At 38.1% G+C, this 16,603-nt stretch overlaps 1 protein-coding gene and 1 long non-coding RNA gene across 11 annotated transcripts in view; one reads left to right on the plus strand and one right to left on the minus strand.

Annotated features, from left to right (window-relative positions):
- The window catches only part of LOC136105755 (contactin-3), a 108,370-nt gene that overhangs the window by 88,812 nt on the left and 2,955 nt on the right, over positions 1–16,603 (plus strand). The window contains exons 10-19 of the mRNA XM_065845558.2: positions 3,268–3,395; positions 4,844–5,019; positions 7,951–8,068; positions 9,239–9,397; positions 9,496–9,645; positions 10,375–10,445; positions 11,321–11,555; positions 11,724–11,839; positions 12,445–12,631; positions 15,344–15,456. Of these exons, the coding sequence (XP_065701630.1) occupies positions 3,268–3,395; positions 4,844–5,019; positions 7,951–8,068; positions 9,239–9,397; positions 9,496–9,645; positions 10,375–10,445; positions 11,321–11,555; positions 11,724–11,839; positions 12,445–12,631; positions 15,344–15,456 (1,453 nt within the window). The remainder of the gene's footprint in view (positions 1–3,267; positions 3,396–4,843; positions 5,020–7,950; positions 8,069–9,238; positions 9,398–9,495; positions 9,646–10,374; positions 10,446–11,320; positions 11,556–11,723; positions 11,840–12,444; positions 12,632–15,343; positions 15,457–16,603) is intronic.
- Positions 9,748–16,603, minus strand: part of LOC136105756 (uncharacterized) — a 206,547-nt gene continuing 199,691 nt past the window's right edge. For 8 of the 10 annotated variants that reach the window (XR_011740753.1, XR_011740750.1, XR_011740752.1 and 5 more), the window contains one exon: positions 15,313–16,507. This is a non-coding gene — a long non-coding RNA (uncharacterized lncRNA). Of the gene's footprint in view, positions 16,508–16,603 lie in introns of all 10 variants that reach the window. The other 2 variants (XR_011740748.1, XR_011740749.1) reach the window with 2 other exon arrangements.

A 16,603-nucleotide genomic window follows, 5' to 3' on the forward strand; every position in this document is an offset into this window, starting at 1 on the left:
TACATGTTGACTGTTGTGGGTCCTGTGCTCCTGGCTCAAATACCTGACTGGAAACAGATTAATACCTTTATTCCTAGATGTTTCTAGATTTACCAAGACTAGAAAAAGACAAAAAGATGCTGCAAACTATGTCACTAAAAGACATGCCAGTGCGGTTCTCTTAAAGAACTCCAGTTCCAGCACCTTTAACTGTGGCAAAGTGATGTCAAATTAAGGGGGAAAGAAAAGAGCAAAAATAATTTCCTGATAAAATGCTGCATGATTCTTAGAAGTATCCATTACTGGTTTTATCTTCTCTACAGTTTGAATTAAGTATTTTTATTTCGTGTTACAGTTTGAAATGTTGTGACGTGGAAAGTAATGCATTCAGTTACCCCTACTGCAGTAGGAGCTTTTCTCTTTGCTGACTTTCTTGTTAATTAATTTGGTTTAATTTAGTTGGAATTTGATTGATAGATAAAAAGGCAATTTTGACCCACTTTTCCACTGTTACTTTGTACTGAAATATTATGAACGGGAAAGCAATATGTTTGTGTTTATTATCATATCAATAAGGATATAAAATAGTTGGCTTTTCTGCTGAATACTCTGACAAATATAAAAGACAATTATTACTTAGTTTGCTTATGTATGTTATTTTAGTAATAAAGTATTGTCCCAGGAAGATGAACAAATTTGTATTCACTAACAGTTTCAGTTATGACACCAAATTTCAGGTGGCAGCCTTGTGATCTTGGATCCTGAGGCCCTTAGTCATGTTTATATGCTTGTACTGTACCAACATTTCAATTTAACTGGATTTTGGAGAGTAAGTAGAACTATGCAAACCACTAGATAACACTGTCCCAGATCTCTGGGCAAGTAGGTACAGGGACAGTGACTGCAGAATAGCTTGAATATTCTTACAGTGCAGATCCTGAAGTTGACAGATCTCAGACTGGCATCCTGGATCACCACTTGATCTCTAGTCCCAGGTGATATTTGTGTCAATATCTGAAAATATGAAAATTCGGTGCAGTCTGTAACAATAGTAAAATAATTTATCAGTACGTGTGCTCATTTCACAGTTCGATTTCTCCATGGTCGGTTATGACCAAGATAACTAATAACAAATTATAATGTCATGTATAAAACCTGACAGACTGGGCAGAATTGATGGAGACTGTAACCCCGCGGAAGTCCTGCAGCTGTCTGGAAGATTTGTAATGCCAAATACCTGCTCCTTATCTGGTGGGACAGGAAGACTCTCATGGTTTTACCAACATCGGCCTCTCAAGTCAGGAACCTCTCCCCATTCTGCTGAACTCAGTCAAAGAGCACGGACATGAGTTAAGACATTTGGCTGTTGTAGGTTTGTTGGGGTTTTTTATGCCATCCCTTTGACCATTGGAAAAAAAGAATCTTCTCAAAGATTTATTTTCCACAATTTAGCTCAAGTGTTAGCAAGAGATGATGATTCTGTCAGTGGTATTTTGATCTGATGACCAAACAGGTCCTGAATCAGTCTCCAGTTGTGCACATGGGTGCGTGCCCAAGCATTATTCCACCAGTTACCCCTGCTTTACAGGGCTAAAAGCTTCTGCCCTGCCATTTGCCAGTGCCTCAAAAGTGTGCAGCTTGTTGAATATTGTTGGGCTTCAGCAAAACATATTGGAAAAACTCTTGTACATACAGGGAATGCCAAAGGATGTGCTATTTTTTTGTTTTAGAGATCCAGATCGCTTCCCAGCAGTGGGCCAGCCACAGTACATTTGTTTTCTCACAGTCTATGAATATCTAATAATTTTAAGGATACTAAAAGCTGCAGTTTGTCTAGTGGTTCAGCAGGAAGGGGTAGAGCTATTTCTGGGTTTAGTTTTTTCATAGGCTGTGCTGCTGCATTTACTGTTTTATAATTGAAAAAGTAAAGTATTAAAGCATTTCTCTTTTCAATTTACCAATAAATAATTTATTTTGTCAATATTTTTTCTATAATTGATTTTTTTTTGTCGTTAAAAAACCTTGATACTTAATTCTATCTTAGTTTTAATAAGCCTGTTGTTTAATTATTTTAGTGAGAAGGCAAAATCCTCATGACTCTTCTGAGAATGGGGCGATAGTAATGTTAAGTTTTGTGACACCTGCTGCTTCCTCAGCTGATACTGATTCTGACAACTGTGTACGACACCAGCTAATGTAGTTGGAGGTTCCCCTGGAGTGTTCACGTTGTTTTTTCTTCTGTTGATCCTGTGTAGCTAGATGAGGGCATTTGGGGCATTTGCAAAATGTCATTTAGCTACAGTGTCAGAGAGCTGACAGAATAGCCTCGCTGCAACTCATTTGGGACCTTTGAGATTGATGTGATCAGAGATACAATTAGGTGTATCACGAAAATGTTGTTTAATTTTTTGTTAATTATTCTGGACATTTTTGTATACAGTTAGTTACGTAGATGTTCTAGGTTATCTCAGGGAAGACTTGGTAGAAAGTCCTGCATCTAAGGGTATGACAGATGGGAGGACCGGAAAGAGGGAGTCAAGTTGCCCCTACCTGTTGTCTAGGATGTCATCTTTGCTATTGGGATGTTGGCGCTCTTCTGTCTATATCAGTATTGCAAGTCTTCTTTTGTTCACATTTTTTATAAGCATTGTTGTGGTTTGTTCATGATTCTCAGTTGTGGAGTTTGTCTGGGGTAGAGGGAATTTTATTTCCTTCAGGTCTTTCCACAAAGCATTTCTCTGAGAAACTGAGATAAAAGTCTGCAAAAGTGAGACGTCTCAGTTCGCTTTCTAAACAAATACCGAGTTGATATGTACATGGGCTAAATCCTGCTTTACAGAGTCAGTTGTGCAAATGACCTATTGACTTCAATGCTTATGGAAAATCCCATTGCATCTTCGTAAGAATGTTAGACAGTTATTTCAAAGTTACGATGAAAGACCACACAAGGTAAACAACATAAGACAGTTGAAAATTATTCTAGATTCAGTTGGTGCAGCTGGAAAATATGGAGTCAATGTGAGATTTTTCTTTCACACACACAAACATACAAACATACCTATGCGCACATACATACCTTATAACGTTGGTTCTACTCGTGTCCAAAATGGTGAGTAATACATTGATGGGTTCAAATTTGTTGTATATTGTCAGTGTATGGTTGAAAAATTTTCAAACACTAGGTTGGTAATTGATGCAGTTTGATATCTCCGAGGTAACCATATAAGTATTAAAGCATTTTATCTACAAACCAGTGCTGCAACTTTTAAAACATCTCCATGGTTTTAGAATCACGTTTTTAAAGGATGGAGGACTAAGAATAGCCAATGTGACCAAAGTTGATGCTGGAAGCTACACATGCCTGGCAACAAACCAGTTTGGAACAGCCAGTGGCTCAACAAACTTAATAGTTACAGGTAGGTGCGCTGGAATGGGGTCATCTGTGAGGTGATGGAAATGGAATTGCAAACTCTGCAACACAAGTCTGCAACCACGTGGAGTCTGAGTTTGCTTATTGAAAAAATACTAAATGTGGTGGAGAGTAAAGATTGTGAGAATTCATGTATTTGACAATATATAAATGGATATTTGTTACTGGTATTTTATTGGTTGAGAGTAAAGAAACTGAGGGGTTTGCTCTCTTTGACCAAGATACTCCTCCAATATGAGGGAGTTCTGAACACCTTCCTTCCCTCTCTCGGTTATTTAAATACTACACAATGCAATTATGCTTCTATTTTTTTATTAATTTTTTTTTTAAATTTCTGGGGGGAAAAAAAATCATGGCAATTAGATAGAGTATTGGGAGTAATTTTAAATTCCAATCCACATCTGTTTAGCCCTAAAGAAGTATATGCTGTTTGCTTATGGAAAAAGATGTAGCAGAAACTCCAGCTGCAGGCACGCTCAGGGACTCCATGAGCAGTAAAGTCTAAAGTCTTTCAAAAGCAAATTGTATACGGAAGTGCTGCTAAAGGAGTTCTTGCCTTTTCCTCTCTGTCATTCATTTGTAGCTGCTGTCTGAGATACTGGATTAATGGGACAAGTGGTCTGTGAAGTTTAGGTGAAGACTCTGTTTTCTCATTATGGTTTTTTTTTTTTAAAGATTGGAATATCAGAAAGATTTTCCAGACTCAGAATTCTCTAATATTGTACTGCATCACATATTCTATATATCTCATATATTCAAACAGAATTATTTTGTTCAGTGAATTAACAGTTTCGCATTTTCAGTCTGTGCTCCTAAATGATTCATATCCCCACAAATAATAGAATTAGATACAAAGGATTGCTACAAGGAAATTTTATTTCTACAGTATTTACAGCACTAGAAATTCTTCTCCATTAATGTGATTCTGGAATAAGAAGCAGCTGTTCTTAATGACACTATTTATGTTCTATATTATATATGGACCTAAATATCCAATGCATTCTACCCTATGCGGATTTCCTCTAGTTTCCAGATTTTATTAGCTCCTTCTTTCTCTCCCACTTCTTAATCTTCCCAGTGGCTTCTACTACAGCTTCCTGCCCCAAAACCAGTGTTATTACTGTATATGCTGGTTACCACGCTCTTGCATGGTAATTTCACTGCTGTGGGTTGTAGTGTATTTAGCTTTGTAAGGCATATTTGCCAGTACACAGCAGGTTAAAATTTACCTTTTCAGTCTCGAGTAGCTCCCACTAGTAAATGTGCAAGGACATGAAGCTCCAACAACAGGGGTTGGGCAGTCGCATTTATAGCCCAGCTGCATAATTTGAAGTGACTGTCATTAACCACATTTGAAGAACATGGTAGCATATTAGTAGCAAGCAAAGCTCAGCAATACAGGAATCCAATAACTGATGTTTCTGCTCTCAACAGAGCCAACCAGGATTATTTTGGCACCTTCCAGCATGGATGTCACTGTTGGAGAAAGTGTTGTCTTGCCTTGCCAGGTTCAGCATGATCCTATACTGGACATCAGCTTCACCTGGTATTTCAATGGAACACTCACCGATTTCAAGAAAGACGCTTCTCATTTTGAAAAGGTTGGAGGGGTAAGTGCCAAACACCTTCTCTTCACTTGCCTTAAGCAGCACAGACTTACTTTTTTTCTTTTTTCAACATGGTAAAATTAGGATGTTTCTTCTCTTTCGAGAATGTAGAACTTTCTTCTGTGTTGGAAGTCATTCACTGAGCTTGCTCGCTGCCCATAACACCTTGTACAGACACCTTGTACTTTAGACCTGAAGTACTGCAAGTTCCTACTCCTGTTTCTGCATCTGACCCTACATGATCTTCCCCAAGATCATGTGAAACACAGCAATGACAGATTAAGCAACCTGACACAGATTTTTTGAGCTTCACCCTAAATCTGAACAAAAATATCCCATCTTTCCTTATTTTTCCTGCACTTGTATCCCAAGTGTATCACTCAGCATTCCGCCTGAGCCTCTCTGGGTGAGAAGCTGATGTCTCATTAAATATTTGCTGTGCCGGATGCAGAGATGCTCCTGAGGGCTGGGGGTGGCAACATTTAATGCCTTGTAGAATTTAGCCTTCTAATCAAAACATGAAAAGTAAAGCATTAAGAACAGATGAAGGATGTATCAAGAGAATGAAATCAATTACCGCAAAAGGCCTTATTACAGTGCAAGCCACGGCCGAGTGATAACAAAACAAACAGCTGAGCATCAGCATGAAACTGGCCATTATAAGCCTTCATAAAGTTTTCTTTCATATAATCTTGCCATGTGTCCTGCTATAGAGGAATAGCTGTGTGTTAGACACTACTGCCTGTGAAACTGTGACATTTCAGCACCTTTTTTCTTTTTTGCCTGTAAAACCTCAAAAGATTTAGCATTTAATCAGTAGGCACCAAACACACAGATTGTGCTGCAGTTTGCAATTGATTAAATACAAGTGCATGTGGAGATGATGAGATTTCCTTGTAGGAGCCATGAGATATTCATATATCATGTACATTTTCACCGAAATGTTTCGAGAATTACAAACTGACCATCTGTCATGCTGTAATGGGAATGCTCTGATTTCATAGCCTGTTACCTTCCAGTATTGCTACATGGACTTTATTTATTTAGTAATATTTCGCCCCAGCTGTACTCTGGTTGTATACACAAATAGTCATATTAGAAAGGAAAGGTTAAAAACACACCAAAGCCTGAATCTGACCATTTTACTGGCTCAATTAAGGCTTCATAAGCTGATCGGAAAATGCAGTATTTCTCAATAAAAATTCTGGCTTTTTTCTCAAACAAACACAGGCATAATTCCAAATCAAAGCCTCATTTAGGTGTCTTTTTTTTTTTTTTCCTTGAGGGGAAAAACCATCAAAATGTAGTTTTTCACAAAAAATTCTCAGTGCTGAAGAAAAAAATCAGGGTGAGTATTGGCTAACTCAGAACTCTGAATCTAGAACATTCCACGTGGAAAATTGTCATAAGGGACAGAATTAGGAGGTTTTATGGAATGTAGACATTTAAGTTTGGGGTGTTTTTTTACACTCTTACTTGTGTCAAGAGGGATTGAAGCTTGTTAGTAGAAAACTTCATAGGTTACCAAGAGATCCACAAAAATATTTTATGCCCTTTGTATCACATTAAGGCCAGTGGAATAATTTCATGTGGAGTTTTATGTGGGTCATGGTAAGTAAGACAGCATAAATACGTTGTCAGCCTTCCAGTAGTTGCAGTGTGTATTTGTTAAATGAAAATATCTGTGCAAAAATAACTTCAGCTTTCTTGGTCATAACATGGCAAAAGGAAAATTATTTTAAAATGGATACCTTTCTGTGCAATGAAGTCCCTGTCACAAATGCCTGAGGTCTCTGACATGTAGTAGTTAGTGGGAACGTTATGGGACCACCACCTGGTCTTCCAGATGGTTAGAAAAATATAGGACGGAACACTGTCTTACTGCTCTATTTTTTTTGTTAAATAGATGATTTATACAAAAAATACGGCGAACCAAGCAGATTCCAAAATTTTAAACAGATTGCCTCTAAACTGTTTCGGGTTTCACCTGCCTATAGAGCCCAGCAATGCCTGAGATTGTTCTGCAGTCAGGAGAAGCAAAAGCAATTTCAGCAGCTGTTCATACTGCATGGGGCAGTCTTTATTTCTGTTCTGTGTAGCACTGGAGAAAGGTCACCTGGACTTGTCCACACTAAGATTTAATCCGGGTAGGCAAGAATGTGGACACACTGATGGTCTGCAGAGCCATGGAGGTGAGGGCGCCTTCTGTGTCGTAGCTTTTTGCTGCTGCAAGTTTCTGTGTTTTCCCGACTACTTTGAGATTATTCTCCAAAATATCCACAAATAATGTAAATACAGTGTTAAATTTTTTAGCTGGTTTTTATTTCAAGTAAAATTACTCTGTTTGATAGTCCCTTTGTTCAGATGTTTTAAATTTAGTTTGTTAATATATAACATTATGTTCTTATGAGTATGCATTGCTGCTGTTGGATATATTCCCTGAATATCCACTTCCAGTCACACAGATGGATTTTAGATTGCCTTCGACTTGCCTCTTATTGTATTGTAGGCAATCAGTGCTGAATTGTCCTGCAAATACTTCCATCTTTGTTTTCGTACAAGACCAGGTATTGTTGTTTTATTGTCACACATGGAAGGGAATCAGATGGCATTTTCTTAGGATTTTGAGACAAATGGTCACAGGGCATTGACTTTCTTCATGGTTCCTAATAGCAGTGAGGAGGTATGTTCCCAGTATGAGTTAACCATGTTGTAGCTTACTTCTCCCGTAAGAGGGATACTACCTCCTGTTTATTAGGAAAATGCTTACAAATAATTACCATGGAGCAGCTGATGGGTAATAACTTGCTATCCTTCAGGCTCTCTGCCAACGCAATTTTTGAGCAACTTCATCTTTTCCATTTACAAATACAATCTTAATATTAAATTACAAGGTAGTACATTTATGTTAATAAGAACTTTGTATTTCCACAGAGTGCATCAGGAGACTTAATGATTAGAAACATTCAGCTGAAACATAGTGGAAAATATGTGTGTATGGTGAAGACAGAAGTGGATAGCGTAGCATCTGCAGCAGACCTTATTGTACGAGGTAAATTTCAGCTTCAGTTACCATGAATCATATTTTCTAACTTTTTTATATTGTACATTGCAGAAACAACTGATGTCGTTGATTACAAAACCAACTCATGACTTGAATTATGTGATGAATGACCATGATTTGAATTATGTCATTCTGCCTTGCTGTTAGGGAGAATTTTAGCTCAATTTTTGGATGAAGGCTAATTTTTCCCAGAGAAATGAAGAGCTGGAGGATATAATATTGACTTCACATCTTTTCTCACTGACAGTCCTTTGAGTCACTGGTGAGGGGAACTCGGTTTTGGCAGCCGTGAGTCGGGAGTTGCTGCCACTGCAAACTGAAGAGTTGGGGTTGGTGACTCCAGAATCCTTCCTGTGAAATGGGCAACTGCTGCCAGAGCCTCAGAGGGGTTTTCTCCTAGTGACACGCTGGAGTGTAAAGCATATAATGCAGGCTTTTTCCTTTCCATTCAGAGCTTGAATGTTTACAGTTAAGCAAGAACCGTAACTCTTTGCTGATGATACAGCTACATTTATTGCAAGAGAAAAGCTATAATTCAGAAAAGCACATTATGTGATCAACACTTATTCAATATATTTTAAAATATACCAGATATTTTTTAATTGTCTGTGTGCTGATAGTTATTTCAACCCCCTTTGCTGGTTTAGGTGAGACAAAATGCGGCATTTTTTCCAGGCTGCCCAGAATCAGGATTTTCCAGCAGGCAGCAGAAAGCTCGCCTGACTGAATTGCTGCTCAGGGTGCTGATCAGATGTTGTGCTGAAAAATTGCTACGGTGCATCATACAATAAAACAGCTGTAGATAACAAATTGGCAGACTACAGAGATGTATTAGTAGATTAAAAGAGGACATTGAGGACTAAAGTAAAAGACAGTGGAAAGATAGAGGGATCATACTGAACAAAGTTTCTTAAAAAACAAAACAAAACAAAACCACACCAGAACCCTGTCATTTGTGCTCCAGTTCAGGGTATTTCAGAATTAGATTATCACAGTTAAGTTTAGTGAAGGTAAAACAATAATTACAGTTGTTCTTATTCCAAGCTGAATTGTTTTCCTTCTCCCATGGCGCTGATGAAATGGGAATCTGTACTGCTGTTAGTGATGTCCAGGGTACTGGCTTTACAAAACACTGCGTATTTTTCAATCTGATTCTAGGCTCACCTGGCCCCCCCGAACATGTGAAAGTGGATGAAATAACTGATACCACGGCTCAGATCTCCTGGCAAGAAGGCACAGATAATCACAGCCCAGTGACCGCTTACACCATACAAGCAAGGACACCCTTTTCAGTTGGCTGGCAGCGAGTCACAACAGGTAAACACCATTTTTATTACAGGCTCTGTTGAAATGTTTTTGACCAGGAACATCATGTTCTTTGTTTCTATTCTTTTCTTCCTTTTTGTTTTTAATAGTTCCAGATGTGATTGATGGAAAAACATTCACAACTACAGTAGTGGATTTAAATCCTTGGGTTGAATATGAATTTCGTGTAGTTGCCAGTAACAAAATAGGAGGTGGAGAACCTAGTTTACCCTCAGAAAAAGTAAGAACTGAAGAGGCAGGTTAGTGGGTTCTTCTATTTGTTTTTAATTCAAGAATCTTGAATATTAACAAAAAAAAAAAGGAGTGTTCACATCCTTGGCTCTTTGCAAACGAGCTTGGAATTGCCGTTGAATATAACTAGTTTAATAATTATTTTTTCCATTTCCCTGTAGGACAGTTTGTGTTGCATTAATGAACATCAAGAAGCATGACATATATTTAAACTATTTAGTATGCCAAAGTCTGTCAGTTCAGGCAGTGCTGCAAAGTCTTGAAGGTATTAATGGATGGAAAGAGGTTAATTTTGACAGGGTTTTTTCATTCATAGTGTTTGATCAGTGTACACCTTCCATGTAACAAGCATGTGGCTCAGAACACCACATCAATTAAGACCCCAGGAGTTTTTACTTGGAATAAGGCCATTACCCAATACAGCTGCATAAGTTGACCCTATTAAAAAAATGAAGCATGCTTCAAATTTTCAGAAGTTCATAACCATTAGCACAGGCGGTTCAGTCTGAGCTAGTGAGGTTCTTCAAGCGCTCAGAAGAACGTCAGCCTGCCCCAGTGGTGGAAAGCAGCAAGGGGAACACAGGACAGGGCTGGGGCTTCCAAGGACTGCCCACCGGCCTCAAAAAGCATTTACCTTGATGTGCCAAAGCTATATGGATGCAGTGGGTTAGCATCATTATATGATGTTATCTCTTGTATCTACACTGTGCAGACAGCTGTACTTTTCCTTTTCGCAGTTCCCGAAATTCCCCCATCTGAAGTCAGTGGGGGAGGAGGCAGCAGGTCTGAACTGGTCATAACGTGGGATGTAAGTTCTCTGGCAAGCAATTTTCTTCAGAGAATGATTGTTTTCATTCAAACTCTTCTTAAAAGATGAATTTCCCTGGCTGCAGCAGCTTCTCATCTAGGATGTATATGTGCTCGGTAACATTTTGTAACATGAGCTATGCACGTTTGCCTTCCCTCTTTCGCTTTCCTCTGTTACTGTGCTAGATGGCAATCAGTAGAAAATTTAGTTAGTCTGCGATTGCTTCTGTTCTTAAACAAATATTAACGCTAAAAAGGGGGCAGGAGGGCGGGGGAATAGGAAGGGATAATGCTCAAAGGTTGGAGGCAAAGAATTACACTTTTCAGTGCAAATTTGCTGTTCTTGCTTTCCTACCATTAACTCTGGATGCATGTGCTAGCCAATACAATCAATCAGATCGTACTTCATATTACATATCCCCTTTTTAATGATTAAAAAATGCTAATATTTTGTTACAACTCTGTGTGATTTATCTACTCATAATCACATCAGAGGATGGTGTAAACCACTGTATAAAAGTAGTATTTGATTCTGTCACAGTTGACTAAGCAATTATTAATTGTTCATGAACTATGGATTGTAAAATTGAAAAATACTTGTATTTACTGAAGAGTCTCTTAAAACAGTATACTTAGTGGAAAACAAAGAATATACCTAAAAGTTGTTGTCTTGTTGAAGTGCAAATGTTAAAATAGGTTCAAAAGAACATATTTTGCTCTGCTGTACCAGAGTTAATTTGCTGATGGAATGATGCCAAATGCAGTACCAGAACCTGGTTACAATCATGTATGTTAGTTGGTACTTTCTTCCTGCAAAACATGACAAGTGCTGTATGTAACATCAGAGATTTCTGTTGTCTCTTGCTTTTCTGACAGCCCATACCAGAAGAATTACAAAATGGTGAAGGATTTGGCTATGTTGTTGCTTTCCGCCCCTATGGCACCACAACATGGATACAGACTGTGGTCACCTCTCCTGACACACCAAGATATGTCTTTAGGAATGAAAGCATCTTGCCCTTTTCACCATATGAAGTCAAAGTTGGTGTCTATAACAATAAAGGAGAAGGGCCGTTTAGTTCAGTAACCACAGTTTTTTCAGCTGAAGAAGGTATGTGAGCAATTTATCTCCAGACTGATTGAGTTACCTCCAGGTATTTTAACAGGAGATGTTTCACCAGAGAATATAGCAACAGTTAATAGAAATGAGGTCACTTTGAATATGCACATGTTTATTTCCAGTTCTGCTGATATCTCATTTATTGATTTCCAAATACAGAGCCCAGCATAGCACCCTCCGGTGTCTCTGCGACAAGTCTCTCGTCCTCGGTCATCGAGGTCTCCTGGACGGCCATTCCCTGGAAGATGAGTAGTGGAAGGTTACTGGGCTACGAGGTAAGCTCATCTAAAATAAACTCCCATTTGTAAAGGGTCAGGAACCGGGAGGGTCATGCAGGCTGCAGGACAGCAGCACAGATTTACAGAAGATTACCACATATCTTGGTTTCTTCCTGCCCCACCTACACTCAGAAGAAGGATATTTTCTTCTAAGTATCTTTGAAAACAAAGAACACAGAATGAAATGGTGCTTTGCTTCCTGGGCTGATAGTCATGTGTCTAACAGTATTTTTGAACTGACATATTTTTTCAGAATTATATTTACTTCCAAAGAAACTATTTTGTAAGGTACAGTTTTCTGAGTTTAACTTGATTACTTTTTACATGAAGTAATGGTTTTTCCTCTTGTCATTTTTTAATTCAAGCAAGTTCTAACATTTCAGTTCCCTTTGTCCTACAGTCACATTAAAAAGAGCAGCAAGCATGAAAAGCAGATGGATAAGTTGTTGTTTTTACATAGTAAACATATTTTTGAGACTTTAATGTATCTCTACCTTTTTCAGCTGAGGAAAAAATGGTCTTAAAGGAGTCTAATGCAATGCTGTGGGTGAACAGCCCCATTCCATGCAAGATTTCAACTGGTTTTGGTTTATGTCTGCTAGGTTAGATACTGGAATAATGGTGGAAAAGAAGAATCTTCAAACAGAGTGAAAGCTGCAGGGAATGAGACATCAATAAGAATAACAGGTTTGAAGAGCAACTTGGCATACTACACAGCTGTCCGTGCTTACAACAGCGCTGGGGCAGGTCCCTTCAGTGCCACAGTAAATGCTACCACAAAAAAGACACGTAAGTATCTTGAATTTAAAGTAAGGAGAGATGGAATGCTGTGTTAGGACTTACAGGCAAATGAAAAATAGGTGCATTACTGGGAATCACAATATGCATAAATGACCTGAATTTTCATACAGACTAGACAAGTTACACTATTAAACTGATCATAGATCTTTCATATTCTACCCTCTGCTACTTTACCAGGATGAGTAAGTAAAACTCAGCTATGCCAGTGGAGCATAGAAACTTTATTATTCTTCTAGGGGCTGGAAGAATTCTAAAATAACAAATTCTGGGTTTTGGAAGGAAAAAAAAAACAGAGACTTGTTGAATTTTTCAGGGTTTTATAACATATTTATAAGTTCTCTAGGGCATGGCTCTTGAAGTGCAATGTTCCTTATACACTTCATGCAAAACAATTCTTCATGTCCATTGTTTCCCCTTAACAAATTACACAAGAGGCCACTTTACTATTAAAAGGAAAAATTAAGCTGGAGAACAGATTGTCAAAGGCTGCACTAATTTTTCTACAAATGGAAATATTTTTAGTATGCTCTTGCATTGTAATAAAATGTAGAATCAGGGTCATCAATCTTGAAGTATTTTTATCAGACTCACAAGAATGTACAATTAAATGTGTCTGAAAGGTCAGATTCCCTGGAATAGTTATTAACATTGTTCTACAAAAGTAGTCACATCATTAATATTATGAAATAATCTAGTTTATCAGAAATGATTATGCACAGAAATGAGTGTCACACTCTGTCACTGAGGACTAAACCAGCTCAGATTAACATATTTCCTAGAACTTAAATATATTATATGCACATTTACCATTACTTGGCTGATATGAAGTAATACATTGCCTGCAACCTGACATGTGATGAATAGTTTTCTCTAATTAATCATATATGTGGCTACTGGCTGCTCACTAGAGGTTGTGCCAGCCTGGTCAGTGTTATCTCAGTCCTTTTTCAGTGACCACCTGCCTTTGGGATGTGTGAACAAGAACCTGATCCCATGGATTTCAACAGGATCTGGGTCAGGCCCTTAGACAAGATAGCAGCTATTTGGAATAATTAAAAAGAAAAGTCAGTTGCCCTATGTCCATGGATCTTGCTAGTGAATAAAGAGTAGCAAAACCACCGCAGTCCAGTGTACTGCTGTATATGGCCAACTTAAAGCATCCTGGAGAGAAACCCATGTAGCTATTTGCACATGTAGTACTGGATATGGACTTAACATGATGTGGTGGTTCAGGATCTGATCTATTAGAAATGAAGTTCTGCAGTTCTGAACACTGGAGATGACTGGAGATTTTGGTATCTGAAGTGAACTGGAGCCTTCTGAATCATTTCCATAAGTCAAGTGGTAGATAGAGGCTTACAGTTTTTTATATATAATTACTCTTCATTTTTACAGATGTTGCATTAATATTTTGTTGTGGATTTAGAAGAATGACTCATTTCTTTTGAAATTCAGTTTTTGATATGTCAGTGTGGAAACTATTAATAAATGCTGTGATACTTAATTCTCAGGAGTAAAACGATCTCCTCTTACATTTACAAAAAGTGGCCATTAGGGCATCATTCTAAATCCTACTTAGCACATCGAACAAAGCACATACTGAATAAAACCCCAACAAGACCTGAGTGTGCTTATTTGACATTAGAATAATTCTTATAAGTCTCGTCCTTGGATTTTTGTGTCTACTTTGTGTTAAGAAGTATAATCAGCTGGGCCTTGATCTGACTGCTCACACAAAGAAGGTAGGGAGCCAACTGTGTGAAAGAGTTTAAGAGGAAAAACAAAACAAAACCCAACCCATAAGCATGTGCATAGGTGTTTAAAACCACTGTCAGTGTTTGATACTGGACCCTTCAGCATCAAAGCACAGTGCAGTCCACCTAAGCAGCAGTTGCCTCCACTAGGTGACAGCAGCAGTAAATTGTTTTCCTTAACACATTTAGAAAAGATTTTAATCATTGATTGTGTCACTGCATGACCCGTTTTTGGGGAACCCAACTTGAGGCGTCTTAAGAGGCTTGTACTTACCTTCGCCTTCCCTGAAAGCTTGGCAGTTTCAAGATATATTAAAGTGTACAGCCCAAAGCACACTGCTTCTTTTGAAAATAACAGTCTCAAATTGTTAATGAACAAAAATCCCCAGTAGATTTCCTTGGCTGAATCCCACTATTGTTCCAAATGCAGATACTGAAATGGCATCAACTGCATTTTGAAATGTTAAAAGAACAAAAAACCCCTGTCAAGTGCTTTTATATTACAAACACATTAAAGTAAATCAGCACAGTGTGTGTAGATTTGAATATTCACTAAGACTGAATTTGTCTAACAAATAATCTATTGTGAAGTATTTGCTTATTCTTGGCAATATACTAAAAATAGAAAATGGCTGTTGCCATCATTTACTTCATTAGACTTTGTTCTAATTGATCACCCATGTCCTAGATATATGCTTTTCTTTGGCTGTATTTAATGAAGGACCATCAACAGATAATACAACTTCAGAAATAACATTTATGTGCCATTCTATTTTTCCTTCCTTCTGTTTTCCCAATTCAGTCTCTGAAGTATTCAGGCTACATTTCAGTTGTTTTTGCATCTGCAATGTAATGACAGTCAATTACCTGAGCTATTATTTCCTACTGCAGAATAAATCACTAATGCCAATTAAATTAAAGTCATGCTTTTATTATGCATTTGAAGCACCCAGTCAACCACCAGGAAATGTCATGTGGAATGTCACCGACTCCAGAGTAATCCTCAGCTGGGAGGAAGTAAGAGCTATGGAGAATGAGTCTGAGGTGACTGGGTATAAGGTAAGTGGAAACAGACAAGAAAAATATCTGAAAGCAATCCCCAGTGTGCTTTTGCTTGTCTATTTGCTCAGCAGTAAGTTCGGAGGATGCACAATACCACATCTAAGCCATCTCAGTAGTGTCTCCTTTTTATAGCTGTCGGTCATACTCTAACAGTGTCTCGTAAACTGTGAGCCTTTTACCATTCATGGTACAACTAAATGCCTTCTCCTCCTTGTGCAAACAAAGCCAGGAGCTGCAGGCATTGCTGCCAGCTCTTGGGATCCCATTCATCCCAGTGTTTAACGCTTGCATGTGTGTTATACGTGTATAACATTTAGCACATGCATAATACTTATTATAAATGTTTAACACTTATAAATGTATAACACTTACCCAAATGTATAACATTTTAAAAGAAACCAAATAAGCCAAGATTTAGCTAGTGGGTAAAGTGTCCATTGCTGGCCAGGTGTATGTATTAGTACCACATATATCAAACTGATATTCTTTAAGCTTTTTCTTCTTACCTACTATAGGACATGCTCATTGTCTTGATAGAAATTACATTGCTACATCTACTCTAATCTGATGAGCACACAAATGTACAAGTATTTAAATGTGTCATATATCTTTAAAAGAATAGCTGAGGATGTCTTGATGAGCTGCGTACGGCTGGATCCCACATGCTATATTCCTGCATAAAAGATTTACGCTAAATATGTGACTATGCAGTGTTCTGAGTTGTATTGGCAAGAAATACATGTTTACAGCTTAGGTAAGGCACTGAGCTTCACAGGCAGTCGCTGACCTAAAAACACACCAAGTAGAATTTCAGACCCAGTACTGCTCTTAAATCCCTCCACTTGCCTGACCACGTTGTGCAGCGAGCTGTGACGTTCAGGTGTGCCTCCCATTCTTGGCTTCCATTCTTTAAAATGTAGGACACCAAATGCAGTTCAAGTTCCATGACGGAATAATCACTTGGCACTTGCAGAACATCTTCCAACATGGTCTGTAACGTTGATTAGTTTTGTCCTTCCCAAACTACATATTGGCATAAGCAGTTGACCTAGATAATGACAAGATTCCAAATGGTGAGATAATTTTTAGAATGATAAATTATTAAGATACTCAACAGAATATATTATTCATTTGTTACCATTGT

The sequence above is a fragment of the Patagioenas fasciata genome, chromosome 10 (genome assembly GCF_037038585.1).
Source record: "Patagioenas fasciata isolate bPatFas1 chromosome 10, bPatFas1.hap1, whole genome shotgun sequence".
Classification (NCBI taxonomy): Eukaryota; Metazoa; Chordata; class Aves; order Columbiformes; family Columbidae; genus Patagioenas; species Patagioenas fasciata.